This window comes from Struthio camelus, chromosome 1, assembly GCF_040807025.1.
Source record: "Struthio camelus isolate bStrCam1 chromosome 1, bStrCam1.hap1, whole genome shotgun sequence".
In the NCBI taxonomy this organism is placed as follows: domain Eukaryota; kingdom Metazoa; phylum Chordata; class Aves; order Struthioniformes; family Struthionidae; genus Struthio; species Struthio camelus.
In genome coordinates this window covers 156,572,926-156,598,654 of record NC_090942.1, presented here as the reverse complement: position 1 = coordinate 156,598,654, position 25,729 = coordinate 156,572,926, and the positions used below count along the sequence as shown (strand labels likewise).

General features: G+C 36.5%; 1 protein-coding gene across 2 annotated transcripts in view; it reads left to right on the top strand.

Annotated features, from left to right (window-relative positions):
* Positions 1 to 22,034, top strand: part of TMCO3 (transmembrane and coiled-coil domains 3) — a 34,238-nt gene extending 12,204 nt beyond the window's left edge. The window contains exons 6-14 of one of the 2 annotated variants that reach the window (XM_068926388.1): positions 464 to 592; positions 2,452 to 2,544; positions 3,796 to 3,982; positions 4,843 to 4,960; positions 5,547 to 5,742; positions 11,649 to 11,799; positions 18,536 to 18,615; positions 19,132 to 19,281; positions 20,601 to 22,021. In XM_068926388.1, the coding sequence (XP_068782489.1) occupies positions 464 to 592; positions 2,452 to 2,544; positions 3,796 to 3,982; positions 4,843 to 4,960; positions 5,547 to 5,742; positions 11,649 to 11,799; positions 18,536 to 18,615; positions 19,132 to 19,281; positions 20,601 to 20,714 (1,218 nt within the window). In that variant the 3' untranslated portion in view covers positions 20,715 to 22,021. Of the gene's footprint in view, positions 1 to 463; positions 593 to 2,451; positions 2,545 to 3,795; positions 3,983 to 4,842; positions 4,961 to 5,546; positions 5,743 to 11,648; positions 11,800 to 18,535; positions 18,616 to 19,131; positions 19,282 to 20,600 lie in introns of both variants that reach the window. The other variant, XR_011137592.1, reaches the window with a different exon arrangement.
* Positions 22,035 to 25,729: the final 3,695 nt, after the last annotated feature.

Sequence of the window (25,729 nt, the reverse complement as noted above, 5' to 3'; positions counted from 1 at the left end):
GTGTTGCAATAAGGAAACCGAGGCTGGAAACGTTTCTATTATTTGTGTGCTTGGTAAAGAATAAATGAATTTGTTTTAAAAAAGTATTATAAAAGAATTCTAAGTGGGTCTATTTCACAATTTTGTTTGAATGTAAAGTGTCAGCTCCTCACAAGCCCCCTGAAAACTGTCCATCTCCTATAATGTACTTAAAGCTTTAGTAAATAGAACAAAAGTCTCAAAAGCTAATGGTTGCTTAAGGTCAGTACCTCATGTACTGCATCTACAAAACTGTAGTGTTTATGCCTACAACAAAATGTTTAACTTAGTTTACTGTTGTTTAATGTTTTATTATCACCGACTCCAGATGGTACTTGACATCTAATTTTACAGTGCCATCCTTCTGTGAAGGACGAGAGTCTAATTTCACCACAGCTTTGTGTTCTTTATATGTAAAGATTTATATGTAAATGTTATATGCTAGGATATCGTGACAATAGGAATGTTGTCTTTGCCGTGTGGCTGGCTGTGCACGACAATAGGATTGCCAACCATGTTTGGGTATATCATCTGTGGAGTACTCTTAGGACCGTCAGGATTAAATAGTATCAAGGTAAGTGTACGAGTTACTGCTATGTCTTAACTAGTTTTATTTATTGAAAGCTTTAAGAGTATTAAAAGAATATGGTATTGCCAACCTCAAATATATTTAAAAAAAAAAAAAAAAACAAACCTTCACCTTTGCAAAGTGAGGCCTTGAAATTGTCTTTGAATCACTTTGTTTTCAGTTTTGTTTTTTTTTTTTTCCTTCCTACTAACCGTGACGAGGAATTTTTTGAAAGTGAAAGCTGAAGGGCTGTTTATGTTTTGTTTTTGTTTTTTTTCCTGTTGTTTTCATTTATTTTTATCATAAAGGATGATGTTTTGGACCCAAATTAAGAAAACATATCACATATTCAGAAACTTGCAAAAAGTCAATACTGACAGTAGCACAGGTGTTTAAAACAAGTTGTTCCGTGAGTAGCATAGCTTGGCTTCCTGGAGCATTATTTTGCATCTCTGCTGCTCTTTCATCCTTCCTAGTAACCCTAGTTCTTTTCCAGTCCCCCTGCCCACATTCCTGAAATCTCTTGAACCTTTTTAGCTCCATCACATGTTCCCCGATTACGAGCTGAATGAGCAGTAGTAGAGGCTGTGGTTGGTTTGAAGTTACACGTTTTCCTTAGTGGTCTGGTATGCATTAACAGATTGTTTAGCCAGCCAGCAGGCAAAACTGAACAAATGTTAAGGTTGCGTGTTAATGTGAAGCTAAGTAAAATATCTCTATTCCATTGACATCCCCATAACTGGCTGGAACCTAAAATCTTTGGAACCTCTGCTCTTATGTGAAATTTTGTTGAAATTAACCAATGGGCTCAAAAGTAAATAGGGATGAATTGACAGAAACCTACAATGTCTATCTCGTTTTAGGAAAGAAGGTTAAAAATACCCTTTCAAGATTTCGTACTCTGAAAAGATGAGATTAAATAACCTTGTGTAGTATGTAACGCCTGGGTTGAGAAGATCTGGAAAGCCTGACTGCTTAGACTGAGAAACAAGTTTGTATGTTTCATCAGAAAGAGATTCAACAGTAGATTTTTCACTGAAGTTTACACTGAGGAAGATGACTGGTCAGAACAGAGATGAGGGAGTTTTCTTTAGGACAGTTTCTTATGGAGCTGTGATTAAACATTATTCTTCTGGATAATACTTATTTATGTTTACTGGGTGTCTTGAGTATCGTCGCTTGCATTTCATAAAAATGTGGTGTGTAGGAGGAACTGAGGAGGCAGGCAGATTCTAATCTGGGGGGGAGTTATGCCACATCTCCCCTTATCTATGATGAAGAATATTCTTTATCCTCCTCTCCTTTGGGCTGTAAATATGTTAAAAAGAAATGTTAGACCTTTCTGGTATGGGGGGGGGGGAAGGCATCTGCTTTTCTTGTTCTTGCACCCTTGTACTTAGCTCTGAAGTGGAAAGGATGGCAGTTACACTGGCCTGAGAGACAGATGCATGCAGTCTATAAGACGGAGACAAGAACAGTAACTACAGTCTAGTATACAGTCAGTATACCTGCAGGGCAATGAAATAATTAGCCAGAAGTAACTTCTAGAATGCAGCCTTGGGCGTTTAATAGCATACACATAAAACTTGACCTATTTATGTGTAACGAGCAAGAAAACTTACCTAGGTCAACAGTACATGTGCATTTAGGTAACCAGCATTGTCCAACCAAATTGTCTAGCAGCAGTCAGGTCATGGGAACAATGTCTGAAATCCTGAAGACACTGAGGGGACTTTTGATGTCATATGACCAGTAAGTGAACTACCTATGGAACATAATAATAAATGATTTGTGTTGAAAGTAGACTTGTAATTTGCATTGAAAATAGACTGCTGTGCCCTGATTTTTATTTTATTTTTTAATAGTCTATTGTACAGGTGGAGACATTAGGAGAGTTTGGTGTTTTCTTCACTCTCTTTCTAGTTGGTCTGGAATTTTCTCCTGAAAGATTAAGAAAGGTATTTCCTTACAATACTCCTACCTAACTTGAACATTAGCAATTAAATCCTGTAATCAGGTCTGTTTCATATTTTTATACTCTGTCTATAACATTCCAGTGTAACTTCTCTTTTTTTTTTTTTTTTTTTTTTTTTGAAAAGACAAATATGACACCTGCTTCTTATCCTTAAATCTTTGGAAATAATAGGATGCGTTATTTAGTTAATACTTCTAAAAAAAACTTTACTATTCCTTTTCATTTTAGTAAAACAGTTCGATTGCTAGAAAGTTCTTGCACAATTTATGGCAATTCATCTTTGCTGTCCATGCAGTTTAGTTGCTGTGATGCACTGTCCAGCAACGTCTTGCCAGTCCTGTAATTAAAAAAAAAAAATAAATAAAAACAGTTTACCACATGCTGCATATTGAATTGATATATGCTATACTGGCAGTAAACTGATTTTGCAAGTGTGTTAATACAGTTTGGAATATTAAATGCTGTGGCCATCAGGATCCAGCAAAAAGGTACAAGTTTCTTTTGATTTTTAAATTAAAAAAAATGCTATTCTATTTAAAAAAAAAAAAAAAGCTAGAATTTTAATAGTGGAAAATACTGCTGCAAAATATATAAAGTGTACTTAGACTTGCATTCTGTGATTTGTCCCTAAATTGACGGTTGTTAGTCCATAAGACTATAAAAGCTTTCATTGAAATGTGTTAAAGTTTATGAGCATTCCATTTAATCTGCTATTTTTAGTCTATCTTAAGTCAAAGATAAGTATTTTAGTACAGTTGGTAATTCAGGGGTTCCTAAACTGCAATATGTAAATTGTTACTGGTGTGCAAGCCACTTGAAAGTTCTGTGTGTCCTACTACAGAGTGGACTGTTGGTATTGATGATGGTCCTCACCACTCCTATTTTTTTCTTTTGGGGGGGGGGGGGGGCGCTGAAATCACACTAACTAGTCTTCCATGGGATATTTATATAGTTCAATTCATACTGGACCTTTCACCCTTCGTCTGTTAGTCTTTGAGCTCTAGGGAATTTGCCTAATTTCTGGTAATGAGCCCCGGAATGGGATATCGTCTACTAGGCGTAACATTTTTAGAGCTTTAGGCTGTGTAGGATGAAAGCTTGTTACTTCTGTGGACCAGCACTGCAGCCCCACATCATGCATTTTTAACTGTTTATTTGCACTGAAAAGCCTTGTAAGGTACTAGTGAGAAAAATGTTCTCAGACTTTATACATGGAGTTTGTTTCCTTCTCAAGGTATGGAAGATATCTTTGCAAGGCCCCTGCTACATGACGATTCTGATGATTGCCTTTGGTTTATTATGGGGACACTTGCTCCAAATTAGACCAACACAAAGTGTCTTTATTTCCACTTGTTTGTCTTTGTCGAGCACACCATTGGTGTCAAGATTTCTTGCAGGCAGTGTTCGAGGAGATAAAGAAGGTAGGTATGATTTAAATATGGACTACTGTAGAATCTACAATAAAACTTGAAAATAGCAGAGCTTTATAATATTATATCAAGACAAATTAGCGTTAAAAAAAAAAAAGGCAATCAAGCCTGATTTACAAGGAATCATCCTTCTTTAATGCTTACCAGCATTCTGTGCATTCTTGTTATGAGATGTACCAGCTATCTGTGTAGCTTGTCCTCTTTAGAGGAAGGCTGTGTGGCCCATCCAATACTCACGAACTGGAATCTGGAATTCTTGTGCATATAAGAAGCTAGCAAATTAGACCATTACTACCAGTCTGTTGTCACGGCAGAAGGGCTAAGACCAGCTCAGGTAGTCCTCTTAGCTAGCGGCTCTTCAAATACTTTCAAGTGCTGTATTGCTAGCTTATCAAATAGCTCCTAAATGTTTCCTTTCAGAAGTTATGCCAACTTGCTTTCTTCCCCTTAAACCTGCCTCCTGCCTACTGCATTAAGGCTTTATTATCTTTATAATACTCATATTCCAGTGCCCAAATTCCAAGGAAACAGTCTATCCCTTGTTAAGTTATGTGCATGTTATGGTGTACACTGTGACTTTTCCATATGGAAATTACAGTAAATGCATAACCAGTGCTTAACTGTTATGCAAAGTCCATATTGTAATTGTATAACAGAAGCTTCATATGACTATTTTATAAGTGTGATTTATCTAATGGTGCAAAAAACAGAATGCTTTGAGTGTTCTTACCCCATTGAGAACCATGCTTAGCCTCTATTTGATGAAGACATTTCTAGATATTTCAGCACTAAAAGCGTTCATAGATTCTGATAAATGTTTCAGTGACTTCTTTTTTTTTTTTTTTGTACAGGGGATATTGACTACAGTAGTGTACTGCTTGGCATGTTGGTGATGCAGGATGTGCAGCTCGGTTTATTTATAGCTGTCATGCCTACACTTATTCAAGCAGGAGCAAGCACCTATTCCAGGTAAAGAAATTACTGTATGTATGCCCCCACTCCTTTCCAATTTAGTATGCAGATTGCAAGTATGAATGTAAGAAAGCTATACTTAAAATGTCAGTTCCTTGAAAAATGTATGCTTTATTCTCTGAGCTCCCTTTACTATCTGTAATTACCATGTTATATGAGAATATTCTTTTTGCTCTAGATACCTTTGTTCTGTCCAGTTATTAGCTTAAAATTGCTAGTGAAGAGGAGTTTGTTACTGTTAAAAATAAGTGAAGTTCTTCAGAGCTACTTCATTCACTCAAGGTGTATTTCAGTCAAAGACTGTGAGGTAGAATTATTGAGCCTGATAAGGCACCTTGAAGATCAACTAACAAAAGTTTGTTGTTTTTGAAGCAGCCTTACAGAAGTAAATTCTAGGCTGTAGAAGGAGATTACTGGGTATTCAGCAGATTTGGTACTCATGCTGTTTGCTTATGTATCTAAATACTTTATTGTGGGTACCTGATTTTGAACATCTCTGCAATTAGAGCTTGTCACTTAAGTGAAAGTGGTTTAGAGGCAAGAGAGCAGTTTAAAGAAATGATTGTTTGTTTTTCTATTTCAGCATTGTCAAGGAAATACTGAGAATATTGATACTGATTGGCCAAATTCTCTTTTCTCTGGCTGCTGTTTTTCTTATATGTCTTGTTATAAAGACTTATCTCATAGGACCATATTATCGGAAGTTGCACGCGGAAAGCAAAGGGAATAAAGAAATCCTCATTCTAGGAATATCTGCATTCATCTTCCTTATGTTAATGGTAATTGTTTAAATTCATTTTGAAAATTATGCACGTGTTATAGTGCGTCAGTATCACAAAAGCCATATCACGTTTACTGTTGCTGCGTATCCAAATACTTCTGTAGTTAATTACTTGGTTTTAAAATGCTTAAAATCAAAACCCAAATGCACAGATGATTAATGCATCACAGCAGAGGTAAGTAGTAACTGATAACATTTGAATATCAATAGGTTGCATTTCTGCAGGTAACTTTTAATAAAGCCTCTTAAGGAATCATAATTACAGTTTTAATTTTAGGATGCTTCATGCATTTGAAAAAAAACTTTGGATGAGTTTTGAGTTACTGATACTGGTTGACTGTGAAGTTTACTTACCTGTTGAATTTACTTACCTTTTGAATGGCAAGTTCTTGATATAGTTTTTATTTAAAAAATAGTTTTCCTTTCTTTGTGGGAGATATGTTGGGGCTGAAGTTGAGGAAGTAGAGAAATGCCTTAATGTTCAGATAGCTTGCCTAAAATGTAGCATGCAACTGAAGTGCGTGAAGTCAGATATTTTAAAAGACACCATAGTACTTTATTGGGAGTCCTATTGTAGTTGTTCAGGACACAAACCGTTTTTGTAAGCTTTGATATCTGTTCTGAGCTTGGGGTTGTTGGTGTGAGGTGTTTTGGGGTTTTTTTGTTTTTCTTGGAATCTTCCTTCCATTGGTTTCTATCTCATATTTCAGCCTTCTGGCAGACTATTCTGTTAGAGAATAGAACATGACAGTCACTGATAATGTTGTGGGTTTGAAAGTCTGTTATCGTGGATCTGCAGATTGTTATGCCCTCTTTGAGAGATGCTGAGGAAAGAAATATCAAATAAAATTTCTGTGCATGCACCTTTTTTTTGCTAGGGTGTCTGTATAATCATTACAGAGTCAGTAAAGTTGTTCTTCAGGATTAAGGTCAAGGAAGAAGTTAGTGAGAGAAATACTTTACTGAGTATTTCAGTTTGTATTATATAGGTTATAAAAATGCTATCATTGTAAAAAGTTGTTCATATTCCAAACAGGTGTGCCACTTAAGAAGAAAAGAAACAATTATTTTCTTTTCTTTGCCTTCTAACAAGCAGATGCAGTATCTATAGAACATCTTTAACAAAAAAGGGTAAAATACTATGGTGGTTGGAAACAGTCTTAGCTTTCATTAAAAATACGTCCTACAGAGTAAACTGATTGAACCGGACATATTGTGCCCAAATGAACACGTCAAATGTATTTGTTCTGTACATGACTTTACATATATGTGCATATACAAAGTTGAGGCAGAATACTTAAGTGAGCCTTTTGAATTTATACTGCAAAAATGGTGTGCTGCTTCAACATGGGAAACTTTTGTTTGTAGAGAAGCACGTATTTTGTGTACTTTATCAACTTCAAAAGGAAAACTGCTTTCACTTAATAATTTGGAAAAAAAAAAAAAGTACAAAGGATACAACATGTAACCTCAGCCATCTAGTTCAGATGCCTGATATTTGCTGACACTGATATAGTTATTGCTGTAGTTATTACTATAATACTGAAAGTTGTTCTGAGCGCCAAGATTTAAAAAAAAAAAGGCAAAAAAAAAGCAAGTGTTTGGTTAACCAGGTGAAAAGTTCAATAAACAGATCTTCTGAAAAACAAATCGTAATTGGTACACATGCCCTACTATGTCAGAAATAAAAACACGGGATGGGAAAAACAATCTTGTTTGAAAAAATATTGCATATATTTGGAAAGGATTAACTAAGGTTTTTGGGTATGGGTTGGAAAACAATTAAACTGCTTTAGTTTCTTCAAAGGTCTTTTTCCTTCTAGAAGCAAGGCAAATATTGACAGAATCTGTATATTTATCTGCACATGTGGAATTTTCCATACTTGTGGAATTCCAAATAAGCTTTTGAGTTTGTAGAAGGAGGAACGAGAGTGTGGATATTTTAGTGGCCATAACCACAGGTGACTCTGGCGCTCCATTTAGAAAACTTGAGAGGAGCTTTTAAACAAAATATTTTAAATCTCTTGTCTAGCGTGTGAGGTACTCTGCAGGCCACATCCTTTTCGATGCATGACAAAGGGGTAGGCATGGTATCATGGTTTTTCTGCTTTGTGCATAGTTACTTGTTATGTGCTCGTGTATTGCCTGGATTTCTGGGGCCCACCTAAGTTTATGCCATATTGGGATTGGTCTGTAGCACTAGCACATGTAATGCATATCACATATTTATTTTTCTTGTTTCCTGGTTTGAAAATCTCAAATGACTAGTTAAACAGCAAGAATTTAGATTTCTCTACCAATCCGTGTGGATTCTGTGCTTGTATATGGAAAATTGTAGGGAGGATAGGACAAAAGATGTTCTTATGTGTGGCAAGAATAAGTAATTTTAGTGTAAGGATTATCCCCTGCCTGATAGGGAGCTTCCTGTATGGAAGTAACTTTTGGAAGTTCCTTTTGTCAAGAGCATTCCTGAACTGCTTGACCCAATTTGATAAGATTGCAAATGATAAAATGTGGAACTGGATCTTAAATACACCTCTTCTTGACAAACTAACATAGAGGAAAAAAAACGCTGCATATGTCAATTATAAGCCTGAACCACCTCTTTCTTTCTCTTCAAAATGTAGTAATATTCTTAGAAGTAACTGTTCCCCCCCCCCCCCCCCCAAAAAAGAAAACAACACTAGATAAGCACATCTTGGGGTTATGTCAGGTGCCAACCCTATGAAAATCCAATTGAACTTTGAGACTGAGTTGTGCGTTTTTCAATTAGTACATCATCATCAATACTGAAGGTTAACAGACCACTGTTAAACCCTCAGTGACTCCTTTGCAAGCTTTGAGAGCTGAAGAACACATAGTGTGTCAGCCAGCCTGTCGATTGGTGTAGTGTTGCTTTTTTATCTTGTGTGCATAGAATCATTGCAAGAAGATTGTTTTAAGCAGTATCCTGATAATGAGTTGCAATATTAGATATCTATAGGACAACAGTGTTCAGTTTTGTCATATTTTAAAATAAGTCACTGCATGTTTTTAAGCAATTAAACAAACAAACCTGAACTGACAAGAAAGAGAACAGTTACATTTATATGAATGTGCATACAAATAGGAGGAGGGGAAGAAGTGGTTTCCAATTTGACTGCATTATGGTTGACCTGTGATGGAGGCAGCAAGGGGAGGGAAACAACTGTATCTTCTTTTCATCTTTTTAGTATGTAAATAAAACTGGCAATGTTATTGTAGCGTATGAAAACATACATATTACTTTCTCTGATGTATTAGGAATGTCATTCCTTATTTGCTGGAGTGCTTCTCAGTGACTCATAATGTGCTTATGAACTCCCTTTCTATTAATTAAGGTGAGAAGATTAAGGAAGGACTGTAATCTCAGATATTCTAGTTAATTATATAAATATAGCGGAGGTGGAGTTTTTACAAGGCTCACTAAAAATTGTTTACATTTGCGTTGAGGTTTTGCTTCCATAAAGCACAAGCTTAGAATTTGCCTCTTTGCTCTAAGGCAGGTTTAGGTTATTAATACCTGAAATTTTAACACATTTATTTCCAATGAGTGTTTCTCTAGTATTGTTGACTTACCTTATTTATTAAGCTTCTATGATGATTAAAGAGTAGTAATAGGGTATGTATTTTAAGAGAATATAGGCAGAACAGCTGTTGAACGAATGGTTAAAGTTCAAATGGAACAGGGAATAGCGCTCGTATCTTATTTATTGCTGTAGTAAAACATTTGAATGTAAAAGTGCAATATCCTAGTGAAAGCAAAGCAACTTGTCTGAATGTAGAGTAAAATGGGACCTTGGAAAACAAACGAAAACTGAATTGTACTTAAGAGTCTTTGCTGAGAAGGCCATTTTGCCAATAAAACGAGCCCTTTCCCAGAGCACGTATGTGTCTCATCTGCTATAGATTTTTCTATGTTTTGTAGACCTGAGGCTGTATAATATCTGGAGGATAGAGAAGAGATGGCAAAATTCAGTTTACCTACTGTGTCCTTGAACTCATACTTAGGTTGCCCTAAAGAAGTGGATTGCAGTTTTTACATGGGTTTGATTCCACAGTGTAGATGTACTGTTTGCTCTAATTATGTTGATGCCTTCTGAACAAGCATGTAGTATACTTCTTTCATGCTTAAACTGTTCCTTGCTTGAATAGTGGTTCTTACAACAGCATGGTATTATGTAATTCCAATACAAGAGATTATAGATCCCTTCTTAAGTGGCAACTTAACCATGTAAACGTGAACATTTAAAATACCAGCTATGAATGTTTTGACCTGGAGCCCTGTTATAGCTGATAATGCACAAAAGTGTGGGGATTATATGTGAACAGTAGAAACAGCTACTACTTTGAAGAGACTATTTTGGATCTCAATCATACTCTAGAGGGTGCAACTTTTCCAACAGCTAATGCCATGATTAAGAAAAAGAACTTACATATTTCCTATTCCAAACTATTTCCTGTATCTTCATCACGTTCTGATGATTTAAAGCCTCTTGTATAAACTTCCTTCTTCCCTCTTGCAGTTTGAGATTGCTGTGAAGAGCACTCCGTTTGAAACTAAGCTGAAATTCCTTTTGTTTTAAAATATAAACATATGCAAAGTGACAGCTTTTGCACAGTAGTCAGAATGGATTATAATGTTATTTTGTTGGTTTTGCCTGATTAGCAACTGTTTGCGTTATTTGACAGATCTAAGCCATTTTCTTAAATGTTTTGCGATAAATTAAGGACGATGAGCACCAACTGAGTTATGTAATGAGCATTCAGACGTTACTATGTAAAAAAAAAAAAAAAAAAAAAATTACGAAAGTTGGTTTTATTTTTAGATAGCATTTTATGCACTGCTTGGAATGACTTGTTTATCATTTCTCTTGCTCTCCTCCATTAATTCCAGTCACTTGAGTTTTAGCTTCATACCATACAGTGTAACACTGTTCAAGACATGATGAATGTTGTCCATAAATGTACAATAGTATATTGTTGCTTATTCTAAATTACTATGGAAATAAGGCTTCGGTTTAAAGTGTTCTATTAATATTAATAGCATTGTTGTTTATCAGTAAGATGACTGTCTGCAGCAGCACGGTTTTAAAGTAATTATTTAAAAACATATTTTATACTTACTGAAAATGTACTGCCTTTTTTTTAAATGCTAAGAGCGTTGCCTTAAGCAGTTTATTTTTAGGAGTTTAGACTCTTTACGTATGTTTCATCCTTCCTTTCTAATACCATATACAAATAACAGGAAGAATGAAGAGCAGTGTGAATTTCTTCAAATAGATACCATGCTTCAGTTCAGCAGTTTATATCCTCGAATCCACCTCTATTTGGTAAAGCACACGATTTATGTTTTATAATTGTAAACGGGGTTTAAAAACATGGTTACGTCTAGGAGGGTTTTCCTGAATCAAGGCTGTTCTCCCAAAGTAAAAGTGTTGATTTCCCCCGCCCCCAACTTCACCTTCTGCCTTGGTTGGCTGTCGGATAATATGCTGTTCTTACTGCATTATTTTCACAGCCTCAGTCTATTATATAATCCTGACTCTGAAGCTGTTAGCTCTCTCCTTTTAGTGAAATCAGATGCTATCCCTTATGAGTGACACAAAGAATTACAATGTAGATTAATTTTTTTGGTTTGTTTTTTGCCTCTGTGGGGGAAAAGGTAATACAGAGGGAAAACTTTTTTTGTGTATCTTTTGGATAAATTCATTACTGCAAAACACTTAAATGTGCTGAATTCTATTTGTTGTTGAAATTGCAAAAAAGATGTAATAACTTACTGCACTCAATATAATGTATATCTTCATAATTTCATTGTAAAATGGTATGTGAAGTCACTCGGGGCAAGAGAACAGCAATAGACTTTCTCTTATTCCTTGACAGATCACAGAGCTATTGGATGTGTCAATGGAACTGGGATGCTTCTTAGCTGGAGCTCTGATCTCTTCTCAGGGTCACATGGTTACTGAGGAGATTATGTCCTGTATTGAACCAATACGTGACTTTCTTGCCATCATTTTCTTTGCATCCATAGGTAATTTCTAAGAAAACTTACTAAAAATAGTGCTAACCTATGTATAAGGGGAAGGAGGAAATTTGGTGACTACAGAGTGGGGGGAGGAAATGGATTTTAATTTGTGAAAATACTAAAAGGTTAATTGACCCCAGTGTTGGTTTGACTTTGCTAATATTTTTAAAGGTAACATTCATTTTCTAAACACTTTCAATGCTGTACTCTCAATTGCTGTTTTTTTAATGTCACTTTTTCATTGCTAATTCTAAATTTGAGCTGTTTTACATGCAGAGCTGAAGTATTTTAAGGTAAAATAGAGTTGTTTTTGGAAAACTTTCTCTTTGCAGTGGGTATTTATTTGGAATTTATATGAAAATTGTATTGTCATTTTGAGTCTGTTAGAGTAGATTTCAGGTCTTTGTGGCTTCCTTTTCTCTAGAAGCAGAATATGATAATGGCAGCAGATCCTTTTTATGGTTTCTTTAATTGGGAAAATGTGATCTGTATGTTCTCAACAAAGGAAGAATTAATTGAACAAGATATATCTCAGACTACCTGAATGCCTGCTGAAATGGAATATTCATACCTAACCCCAGAAGAGTAATCCAACATGCTTGTTATCCAGAGCCAGCTAATTATGAAAATATTTAAAGTCAGTCAGCATCTTCATTTTTTAAATGCCAAATTCCCAAGGTATCCATGCATGCCCTCCTCTAAAGGAAACATGTTATGAAAGTGCTTTGGTCCCTGTATGGTGAATGAAGAGAGGCCTAGTGAAAACATTTGCCTCTCCTTACATAGTGTACAGGAGATGTATGCCCAATTTGAGGGCACTGTAATGTCCAAAATAAGCGATTTGAATTTAGCCCTTTGCTTACAACTCCAGCCTTTTTTCAGCTTGTGCTCACCCAGAAGTTCATAGCTCTTTTTCCAAGACCAACCTTTGTTTTGCGTTGATTTCTACCCTGAGCTTTGTTCTCTCTTTATTTCTCTACGTTTATTCAAATGATAGTGAAGTCCCACTGTCAGCCTAATTCATATGGCTTTCATGTCTGTAGTCTTAAGCAAAGATGTGCGTATGAAACAACAGGCATTAAACTGGTGTAAAAGAAACCAAAGCTGTTTTGTGGCAGTTATCAAAATAAAAAAGAAATAATTGTGTTCAGCAGTCTTAACGTTGTTTCTCCTAACCGACAATAACAAATTCTGCAGTTCAGTCAGATTGCTGACTAATAGATACGTTTACTTGAATTTATTTTTTAAGAAAGGGAGGAAACTGGCAAGCTACAGTAAAACTTTTGGGCCTAGATAGCTGAAAAGGTTGGATGAGTAATTACTAAATGCTCACAGATAAGCTGTGTATGTGTTTTAGTAAAGATGGTGATGGAGTGGGTGGTGTTATCAGGGTTGCAAAGCAGGACAAGTAGTCATAAGCCAGAAGTTAATTTTGCTAGGTATTGAGCAAAAATACTGTCCTACATTCCTGTGACTTCATAGATTAAGATTAGAGGTGAGATTTAGTACAGTGTGAGAAAATGAGACTTCGATCCACACGATAGGCAGCAGTCTATCTAGCCTAAGTTATAGTGAAAGGACTCCACTTTGGTAGTTCTGTTACAGAATTCAGAAAATAGCTTTTTAACTGTTATTCCGATTATAACTCCAGGGAAAGAGGTGAAAATCGCCTAACAAGTTAGTGTGTTTTTTTACAGAAAACAGGCGTTATCCCTGCCTCACAAAAAGGTTAGCTAAAATGTCTGACCATAAATCAGAAAAAGGAGCATCTGACAAAACGTGATAATGCTGCTTATTTACAAAACAAAAACTCTTTTTTTTTTTTTTCCTTTGATACTTTCAGCTTCTGTGGTTAATGGGAAGTTCTTTGGGGATGGTTGGTTTGTTTGGTGTGGCAAGGAGGTAGGTTTCGACAAGGAATGATGTGATGTTGCAGTGAAAACCTGAATTGGATGAAATACTCCTTAACCTTTAAGCAGTCTAGTAAGAATAGTTTTCTTGCTTTCTGTGTGTGTGTGTATACATACACACACAAATATCTTTACGTTGTCATGACTGTCTTTATATATAGATAAATTTACTGTGTGAAATTATGCAAAGGTTATAGGAAAGATTATTTTTCCCCTTCCCAAAGAGGAGGATTGTTGCTACATGCTGCAAGCACCCTACAATAAAGAGTCAAGATACCTGAGATCCTGAGGTGGGACGGTCACCATCACTTCAACAATACGATTTCTATTCCTTTTAGAACAAAGGAATATATAGAAAAATGTGACTTCACTGAAGTGTGGTTGTAAACATGTCATTTGAAAAAATTAGTTTTCTCTTTTCACTACAAAAAATCCTTCTGGTGCCTGAAAGCTGGGCTGAATAGTACTTGTTCATCTCCTGTCTTTAAAAGTGGTCCTGACCTTAGCTTGACCTGTGTAATGCAGCTGCTTTCAAATTTATGCAAGGATGCATTTGTAGGAATAATATACCTTTGCAGTTAGACATTAACAGCTGTAGTTCAAGCAGCTCCCTGTTTGTACGTTCATTTGTGCCCATGTGTGTTCTTCAAGCTTCCTGGCTCTCTCTCTGCTGAGGTTGGAAAGCTCCTCTTGCTGCCTGTCCTCACTAATATTTTTGAGAGAACATCTGGAGTGATCTCAAAGATCCACATTTTGAGAATTTTTTTTCTCATTTCTGTTTTGATATCTAGTATTTAGCTCCTTCTCTTTCCCCCCCCCGCCTCCTTTGATTTTGTTTTGATGCGTTTTTGCATAGGCATTGTTGTTTCTTGTTAAGGCTCCAACATCCCATTTTCTGCCAGATTACAAGATGAGTGGAGTTTGAAATCGGCCATCAGGACCCTATCTGCCACAGCTGAGTAGGCAGATTACTTCTGCTCTCTGACAAAGTTGCATGTCCTCAGTGTGCTGTACAGATGTCTTCACTTGCCAGACTGTTTTCCATTTGGGGAAATCGAGGTCAGCAATGGACCGTGAATTCAAGATGCTGAAAACAGTATGGTCCCTTTCCTCAGGTGAGGGGTGGTGCTGACACTGTCAGCACTACCATTCTCCAGAACAAACACACAAAGCATCTTTCTTTGAGCCTCTAATATTTCTGTTGAATTAGAATTCAATCAGGATTCAAGAGAAGATCCCAGGACTGGGATTCATTGGTGACATTCACTGCCTTCTCCTTGTCTGTGCAGCTCTAAATGCTTTGTTGTCCTGCATGGAACACACAGTTGAAAAATTCAAGCTTTCAGAACTGACCTTAGGATTCAGAAGACTTTCCCTTTTCAGAAAAATTGAGATGAATGTTGAATTTCCCCCCCCCCCCCCCCAAGCCATTGGTGCTCTGGCACTGTTGTCGTAATGATCTAGCCAGAGCAGTTGTTTACTACATTTGCTAGCTATGATCTAAGATTCATTGGGACTACAGCATCCCAATGTAGGGCTGAAGTTATTTTTCTGAGTGATTGTTGTGGCCTGAGGACATGTCAGAATTAACTCTGTGGCTCCAGTCTGACCAAGAGAGTTCCAGCTTCAGTAATTTGTTTGTTGTCAAGAATTTCTAAGATTCTACTGCTCTTCTGATGCCATATCTGCATTTTGATCTTCATGTGCTCTTTCGTAGCTATCCAGCAGGCAGGTAGAATCTGCTTAATCTGAAAAAAAAAAAAAAAAAAAAGATACTTATAAAGAAAGACTTATGAAAAGAATCTGCAAAATCTTACCTATAATTGGCCAGAGAAGAAAGAACGTGTATTACGTTATACAAGTGAACTATGCTTTTGCCTTGATACTGATTATAAGGTTGCCTTTTCTCCAGGGCCTCTGTTTCAGCTATTCTAGAATACTATTTAGAATTGAAGTTCAGTGATTTGCTGCTCAGCTCTGTGAAAATGCATCTAACTGATATGCTAGCTATTAGTGATAAGGTGGTGTGCCATACTCTGCCTGACGATGGTCCTGAAGTTTTTGAAGTATTTGACTGAAGTGTCTTTTTCAATTTAGAGAACAAGTGCATAGTGACTCCTGAGCCTAATCAGTCTGATAAATCTGTTTAGAACAAATGCCCTTATTCAAGCATCGTCTGCCTGTGAAGTTAATCTTTCTGGTGGGATTTGTTTTGTCAGGAAGGCTTGAAAGATTTGTGCACTTGAATAGTGGTCTGTTATGACTTGTGACCTTATCCCGAGTTTTTGTCTAGGGCTAGGGCAAAAGTCTGTAGCAACCATGAAATCCACCACGTTAGGTCTTTTCCCAAATTGTGCGAGTGGGGAGTTGTTTGCTTGTCTCAGAATAGCGTATGCGAGAGGTTTAGGCTCGCTTCACCTTAGTGATCCTTATTTCCGCAGGATTAGCGTAGAAATTCATGGTAGTTTGTGCCTCATAGGTCTTTCAAATATGGTACTAATCTCCACACTGGGATCCATTCCAAGCTAACATCAAACTGTCTGTCTGCTCCAGAACTAAAAGAGTAGTTCCACCAACAGTGATGAGAACCCTAGATTATATTATTGCCTCTCTTTTTGAAATCTATTCCAGATGATTCAGAGCTGGCCCTCTTCTCAAACCTAATGCTGTTATTTTTCTAGTTACTGTTCATGTATGTCTCTGAGACCAGCCTAAAGGTGGACCAGCAATAGCACAAGACAAACAGTAAAAAGAGAGAAGGTATTTGTCACTCACATGTGCGTGCGCACACATTAGAATTTTTTTTTAGGTGTGACGTTTGTATCTCTTCTACGTTCTGCCATCTCTCCGCTTATTATGAATCTGTAGCATTTGTGTTTCTGTAGGTGGAAGGAAATTAAACAAAACACAGGGTGTGTGCGTGGTGATTGGGTACCACTTGTATAAAAATCTAAGCTTGGAGTACTTCAAGTGCATATTCATCCACAATGGAATGTGCTTATGAACAAAACACTTCGAAGTAACTGCAGGCAACTTCTCTTGCTCGTTCAGGATGGGAAGACAACTTTTAGTTCTGTACAGTTCTTCTGGCTCTGTAGTGCTATGGAGAAGAGAAAATTAGTGAAAACTTGTCTTTTATAAATCAATGCTGTAAATTATTTTAACGTGCCTCATACGTGCTTTGGGAAGCTAAACTCCTGTTCTTCTTCAGCAAAAATAATGAGATTGGAGACTGTTACGGATTTATCAGGAATGCCATGATTTTGGTTCCTCTTTTAAGAGCTTTACTGAAAAAGGAACGAGCTTCCAAAGACTCAGTTACGTTTCCCGGCACGAGTTCCTCATAGCCTAGGGAAAAAAATGCACTATAGTTTAGTCAACTGCGAGTAAGATTGTTCTTTAGTGAGAAAAGAACAAATGCTCTCAACAAATGCTTGTTTTTTATATATTGTTTAGTGTTAGCAGGATTTAGTTTTAAACTGGTATGTTATTCCCAATTCTTGTTACTTTCCTTCATATAATTAACAAATTGAAGTGACACTTTACTAATTTTTATGGATTGTTTTTTATAAGATTACTGAAAATGTATATGTGGTCACTGGGAATAAAATTTAGGTGTCTGAATATGAGACAGATTTTTGCTACTTTGCTATGTTCCCTTTTCAAAAAAAAAAAAAAAATTACGTCATAGCAATGTGGCTTTGTATAATTCTCCAGTGGCTAGATCATGTTCAGGGGGTTGCCACTTTCCCTGCTTCCAGTCGGATTTTTTTTCTAGCTCACATGTGAGGGTCATGGGATCAAAACAGGCATGTTTTCTGTTGTACCTGTAGTCAAGTTAAACACTATAACATGTTCCAAAGTGATAGTCTATTGCCGTTTCATACAAAAATGTTGGACAGTTAACAAAGTGTATGTTACCATCTATATGCGGAGCAGTGAAATTATTTTCTTGAAATATTTGCATAGCTTTAAAAAAAAAAAGAGGTTTGTTCTGAAGTTTTTGGGTTGTTAATTGGCGTGGAAGAGAGAAGAGCTTATAAATAAAAGTGATCATGCATCAATCACATACAGCTTCTATCACAAACAATATTCCAAAAAATGCCTCCAATATGAAAAATGATTGGATCTTGCAGAAAGTGCATAGTGATTAAATAGGAATTTTGGGGGTTTTTTTAGGTATACTCTTGTCATTAAATCTATTACTAACTCCAAAAATTAGATATCTGCCTTAAAGTTTGAAATGTTATTTTTCAGAGGTTTCTAAAAAGACAAACTGGATATTGCTTTTAAATTGAGCTTATGGTTGCATTCGTTAAATTAAAAATGTATCAAGGCAGTGGTAAGAATTTCTGAAAAAGTTAAAACTGAATGGTTGCAAATACGCTACACGCTAAAATTTTACACAAGGCATTTTTTTCTAGTGACGAACTGTGTATATTCTGAATAAGTTAGAAAGGGAACATAGCACAAGAGTTCACATCTCAACAACAAAAGTCACTAAAAAATTTTGGTTCATGTAAATGAAAAGTGATAGGGATCTTTTTTTGTCTGTCTTAATGGTATGCTGAGCTGTATATAAATACTATAATACAGTAATTTATATAATGTATTATCTCATATATTGAAATAATATAGTAATAATAAAATATAAGTGGTGTAAAATGCATTGTTTCAATCTTTGTAAACATTGCGTATTTTCATTCTATGTCCCCATAAATGCACAGTTTATTGATTCAGACTTAGTTTAGATATGTGCATGAATGCTTTGCTAAAGTGGCTCTTTTTTAAAGATGTACTAATTCTTGTTTTTTTTATAACTCCACCCCCAGGGCTTCATGTTTTCCCCACATTCGTAATATATGAACTCACAGTCTTACTCTTTCTTACGCTGTCTGTGGTCATAATGAAGGTATTTTCTTTTTCTTGTCTATCTTTTCATAATCTAAATTAATATTAGTGCTGCATGCCATAATGAAAATTCTGTGCAAGAAGTGAACATTTGATATAGCTGAGAATATTACACCCTTACTTTAAATCTGTATTTTATATATTGACAGAATACAGTTTGAAACATTCTTAGGATTTAATGAAAGGAATTTTTTTAATGTTAAAAGCCCACTACACATGGAGAAACATCTATTTGTCTAGCTGTGGACTTCTGACAAAATTATCAAGTGCTTTTGTTATAGCAAATATTACTGTTATACTGTACAGTGTACTTTTGTCTTTTTTTCACCTTAAAAGAGGAGATGTATTTACTTACAAGACTACTAGTTTATTTTTATAACCAGCATTAGTGTGTCTGATGCTATGTATCTTACAATGATTATGCTGTTTTACCTATTGCACTATTCCAAAAAAAAAAAAAAAAAATATATATATATATATATATATATCCACAACAACCCAAAAAATCTTTTTCAAGTTTGTCTTGGCAGTGCTTGTCCTTTCTCTGATTCTTCCAAAGAGCAGCCAGTATATCAAATGGATTGTCTCAGCAGGACTGGCACAAGTCAGTGAATTCTCTTTTGTTCTGGGAAGTAGAGCACGCAGAGCAGGGATCATATCTCGGGAGGTAAGTTATTGTATAGCTATTAGCTCTGTTTCTAGCACCTGAATAACTTACTGGGACTTTATATTGCAGTGTATTTGAAAGATACTCCAATATTGTGGCGTCTCTCAGATATTAACAAATCGAATCAGTCCATGCAAATGAAATAAATGTATGCTTGATGCATGCATGTCCCTGACAGGGTTCTTAGATAATTTTACATCCTTTCTCAGAAGAAACAACCAGCTTTTTCAGCAGTCATGGGGAAAAAAATACCCTAGGAAAGAATCTTTACGTTTAGTTTTATTTCCAAGTTGTCAGAACCTTGTTTTCTCAAGACGAAGTCTGCTTTGCAAATTGAAGTAAATCACATCCTCGCAGATGTAACAACTCACCTCACTTTCTAGTGCTACCTGCTTTCTTCTCTGTACCTTTGCTCACACACAAAAAAAAAAAACCCACCTCACTGGCTATCTGAGCTTTTCATTGTGTGAGCAGTAGGATATATATAATGCTAGAACCAATTCCAAACAAAGCACGTATGGAAAACTTACACAGCGTTGTTCACTTGTACATGTTTGGATGATTAATTTTCTTGTTTACTCCTGCATGTCATTAGAACTTACAAATATTGTGTGTTTGTACAGAGTTTCAAGATACCCAACCACGTTTCACAGAGTCAGTTTGGGGGCCGCTGTACTTGAAGACCTTTAGGCTTTCATTTTTCATGTAGCTGTTCTTCTGTCGTTATCTATTGTATAGTTTTGTATAGCTCTGAAATTTCCAAAAACTGCTTTTCTGTTTGACACCTCAGAACTACTTTCATCAAACTTGCACTTTAAAGCCCCTCCCTACTGCTGTCATATAAAGCTGTTTCAGAAAATATAGTTAAGATCTTATTTCAGAAGATGTGTAGTATGGCTCTGAGTTTTGTTTTGTTTAAGTGTGTAAGATGGTAGTGCACACTTCCACTCTACCAATAAACCATTTTTTCCATTTGTTTGTTTTTCATATATATAGAAAATTAAGTGGTTCTTGACCTTCCAGTGCTCCTTGAGCTTTCAAAACTGACCTCTTAACTATGCCTGTAAATAATTGTCTTTATATAAGCTAATAGCATCGTTCTTAAAATTACATGTTCAAAACAGGTAAACCTATAATTACATGATTTGTGTGTGCACTTGCTTACTTCAGTAACAAAATGCGCAGCTGGTCAGGAGGACAGGTGAAGTCTCTTGGAAATACTGTCCAGAAAAGTCTGATTGCATCAACTCCTAGTTGTTTCTTAGCTCACCACGTAACTGGGGAGAGAAGTAATGGCTTTTTTCATTTCCAATTTTCAGGTCTATCTCCTTATTTTGAGTGTGACTACTCTAAGCCTTTTACTTGCCCCAGCCCTGTGGAGAGCCGCAATTACGAAATGCGTTCCAAGACCTGAAAGACGCTCAAGTACTTGATAAGACTTGCACGTGTACAAGAGTTCATGTTTTTGCAAAGAATATCTTCATTGCTCATTGTATTTCTATGCACTCAAAAAAACAAGAGGGTTTGAGTAGTCCTCTTAACATGTACTTGGTTATAAGCCTTATATACTGATCTTTTAAAAAAAACAAAAAACAAAAACCCTGATATTTGAATTAAACATCTCTTACAAAATTGACTTTCTTTCTGGCAGATTAAAATGGGCCAGAATATTTGTTTCTGATCCAATGAATTATGCAGAGTAGATATATATATATTTTTAAATACAGTATCATGCAAATTGCATTGAGTATTTTTTTTTGCCTGGATGTGCCTTTTAATTTTCATCTGGCTTTGTTACTATTTGTTCATCACCAGATTTTGTTTTTTAAACAAATATAGATAAATATATATATACCCCCATGCATACATACATATATATATATATTATGGTGCCTATGGTATCTTCTTATACTGTAAATTACTTGAGTCATTTTGACATTTGAGAGTTCAGTACACTGGTGTAAATTTGGTCACAAAACACATTTCCAATGGTGAGTAAAAGTCTAATCCTTTACACAAGGAAAAGGTTTAACTCTGTTAGCATCAAACTATTTTAAGCAGTAAATACATATTCCAAATGGTACAGCCGATATTGTGTGATATTTCTTCCAGTTTACCATATATCATATTTTCTTGCAGTGATAACTTTCACTTGTGTTAGTTCTTGTATTTATTTACATATTTGACCATGCTGATGGTGAGAAAAGGCATAACTTAAGTTATATTTGAAGACTGACAGTTGTTACCCGTTCTTGTTGCTAACTACTGTTATCCTAATTGTTTACAGTTTTCTTTCTGTGCTTAAACTGAAAATAAAATTGGTAAAACTGGGAAGTCTAATTTCAAGCAGATGTGACAAACATTTATCAGTTCTCTGACTCTGGAGGTTGGATTGTAATTGAAATTATTTTAAGTAAATTTGCACAAAACTGAAAAAGGCTGATTAGACGTGCATTGGGACCTCTACGTTTTTATACTTTGTATTTACAAATACAGCAGAGTAAGCCTTGTAAAGAGCCCGTTATTTATGTCGTAGAAAGAGTTCGTTCACTCTAGCCTACTCTGACAAACAAGTAAAAATCGTTTCGAATTTTGTTTCCAACAATGCTATTAGCAATTTATTGACAGCTTAGGTCAGTATTCTATTGTAGTATGAAATAACTTTAGTATGCACAAAATGGTTAGAAAAATGAATGCTGTAGGTTTAAATTACCAATTAAAAGGAGAGAAGTTGTCCTCTGAGCAGTGGAACTAACAAAGGCTTGTTTCCTACGGATTTGTATGCTTCAAAGTGTGTGTGTTCCCCCCCCCCCCCCCACCAAAGTAGCCTCAGTGTCCTCCTGTGTTTTGTCTGACATCTGCTGGGCTTGGCAAAATACAGTTTGGGCTAGTCTAGAGCTTGTACATACTGCTAGGCCAGTTGGCCCCTGCAAGGCAGGGTGCACAGTAGTTGAGTTCTTGTTCTTCACTGGATTTGGGGCCTGCCTTTCCTGGCACTGATTCTTCATAAAAACTTGCAGGCATGCATGACAATTTCACCTCTCCTTGAATGGTTTCAGAAGTTATTGGGGAGGAGTGACAAATACAGATAAATTATTTTATTTGGTAGCTTTTTGATTAAAAAAGGAATCTTTAACAGAAAAGGAATTTGAAAACTGCTCTATTTGTTTATTTCAATGTTTAGTATTCAAATTATAGAAGCAATTCAACAGCTTTATTGTACAGTTTAACACTCTACTATCTCAAACCTTTTATTTTGCTTAAGCTGCCTCATTAAAATTTCATTTTGTTTCTTAACTGTATGAGGTAGAGAAGTCTTGCTCTGTCCACTGACACAGCTTATCATCAGGCATCCCTTCTTGAAATACAGCCTTCTCTCCTTAATGCCCCATCTTGGTTCTGAAAGACATGCATCTTGCATATACTGTTTGTTGGCCACAATCCATATTTACACCACCTACATTTCAGAAGAAAGCAGTCTAATTAATGTCACCTCACATTGGATTGCTCCGTTCTTTACATATTCTTAGAGCTGACCATGATAGACACCTGTGCGTGGTTTCTGTTATGTCTTTTAGTCAGTTAGCCCTTGAAGCTATTATAGAAATTATTAACAACTGTGATGACTAAACCTTTACCTAAATGAATTAAATTGATGTGGCTAGTTCTCTTACTTCTCTGGAAAGCTCCTGTTAGGAGATGAGGAAAATATTGATGGTTTATGTCTTTAAGAGAGAAAAAATATATTCTGATTACCTTGTGAAGGAGTTGGGTGAAGAGTCTTTTTGGTACCAGGTCCAAAATGGAGAGCAAGATATAGATACCCTGTTGGTTGCCTCCTATCTGTCACTTGTTTCCTGGATAATTTTTGACCTTGCCATGACTCGGCTAGTTTTTCTGAGAACTGGGGAAAGGGCAATAGGAGCCTTATGTGAGTATCAATACTCTGTGCTTCTTTGGGCTGACTGGATACTAGATATAACTCAATCTAAAATCCCGATTGCTAACCTTATCCGACACATTTTAAGTTTGTTGGCAATTAGATCTGTGAAGATGTCTGTTAGAAAGGTGGAGTGCATTTAAAGTGGTGTAAATACTTCCTGAAACGCAGGTAATGCCTTCATGCATAATTCTATGTCAAAATCGGACACTCTCATGATAAAAATCTTAGGATAGAAGCAACAGACGTTGTTCCTCAAAGATCTGATGTGCCTGTATGGAAAATGGGAAGAATATTTCACAACTGGTCCATGTAGATGCAGTTGCAGCTTTTTAGGAACTTACACTTGTACTCCAAAATACTTGTGGTCTCCCCCGCCCCGTGTTGAGGAGATATAAATAAAGCAGAGACCTAGAACGCCTGTAAGTAAAATCTCATGATTTTATAAAGGCTTGTTGAAGAACAGGTGGTCTTTTCTGGAAATTTTTGTTTCAGCTTGTTGGCTGATATCTGTCTCATTCTTTTACCTAATGATCAGTATTGTTTGAATACAGAAAAGCTGATGGAGGGTAGAACCTTTGTCTTTGCTGGTGATGAGTGGTTATTTCTGTGGTGAAGTGAGCTTAAGTGAGTAGAAAGGAAGGGTCTGTTCTGTATGCGAGTGGCAACTTGTTCAGCATATCTGATTTATTTATTATTTCTTTTGGCGGAGGGGAGTGTAACTGGTTGCTTGCTTTATGCATCTCAGTTTGTTTCAGGGACTGTAGCTTTCTGTCTGAGAACTGGAGTTCTTACCCGCTTGATTGCTGCTTTAGTCATTGTTGCCCATGAAGGAGAAGGAACCAAACAGTTTAAATATTCATAGCATGGACTGTACTTATACTTAGATTCCTTTTCCTATTCCCAGGGTCAGGCTGGTATGTATTGACGCACAACCACCCTACTTACAGCTCACCCCATCTAAGCAGGCTCTGCTTCAGTCTCTCAAAAGGAAAACTCTGAGAGGTGGGAGGCAGGTTTTTGGCAATTGTCACTTGCATGGGCCTAGGATAGCTCAAGGAATGCTGCCATAATGACATAGTCCATGGGACTTCCCTAACTTTGTAAAGTTTTTAAGAATTCATGTATTTTTTTAATAGTTGTTAAAGATGATGAGAAAGCAGCTTCATGGTTCCTTTTTTTTTGCCTTTTTTTTTTTTTTAAACAGTTGGACGCTCTCTGCTTTGTGGGTGGGGGGGAAGGGGGCAGCTATAGCATAAAGGAATAGTATTATATGATGAGGTTTGATAGAGGGAATGAGAAGTCTTATTGCCTGTTGGACTGAATCCAGGAGCAGTCTAACCTCAGAATCACTCCTGGCTTTTGTCTAGGGAAAGAATTTGTAGTGCTGCTCTGTAAGCAATCTGGGCAGTATTTCAGCACCAGGGCAGTGTGGAAGATGGAGGAAACTGGACCACTAAGTGACATGAGGCAAGCTATGCTGACAGTGTAGATGTTGTCACTGGAAGCAGCAACAGTTTATAAACAGCAATTAGCAGACATCCACTAGTAAACTAATCTGACAATGAGGGAGGAAACAATAGTGGAATGTGAAGGAAAAGCAGCAAGATGTCCTACAGTTGGGGAAACATGTGGCCCACCTTGCCCAAAAGGAAACAAAAGGCGAGGCAGAAAGGCATACATCTACCAACTACACTTAGTAGCTCAGGAGTCATGCCTCCTTGGTTCTCCTACTGCCTCTCTTGAGTAGTTACTGGTGCCAGGTGGGAAAAACTTTGCAACAGTGTATCACTGGAAGAGACTATGGAGTCTTGGTTGCTGGAGATTAAGAACAAATTAGACAATTGTGTGACCAGAAGGGGCTTAAGGACAACTGATCCTGCCTTGCAGAGCAAAATCTAGATCAGAGAATGGCAAACTTCCAAGGTTACAGTACCCAGCTGTATTTTTATTTCCTAAGGTAAAACAAATTTGGGAATTGGGAGATACTACCTCTAAATGAGCCCAGATGCTGAAAAGCTGATCAGTTGATACTAGCTGTCTCTTTAAGACAGTTGTGTCTGCCTTAAGATGTGCCTGCCTTAAGATGGCATAGCTTCCAGCTGTGAAGCATGCAGGTCAAAATGTGTCCCTGTGCTATCGCTGGTCTCATGTCATAGGTAGCTAACTATAGGCTAGATAACCTCTTGCAACCCGTAGTTTTCTTTGTTTCTGTGTCTTTTACACATTATGCCAGAGTGATATGACTTGAAGGTGTGATCTGTTCTCCTTTTCGAACTTATTTAAAATGAGGAGGTACACCAGAGGAGAAACAGTCGTCAATAGGGATAGCTTTCTACTACTACAAACAAAGCAAGTCCGAAAGCTCCAGAATGCCTGAGAAAAGGCCAAAAAAGGAGTGCTCAGAGATTAGAGAAACAGTGAAGATTTTTCCACTGATAAAATATTTCAAATTAGTTGTAAACAACACTATGCTTAAGAAAAAAACTGCTGGGAGTAAATAGGCTT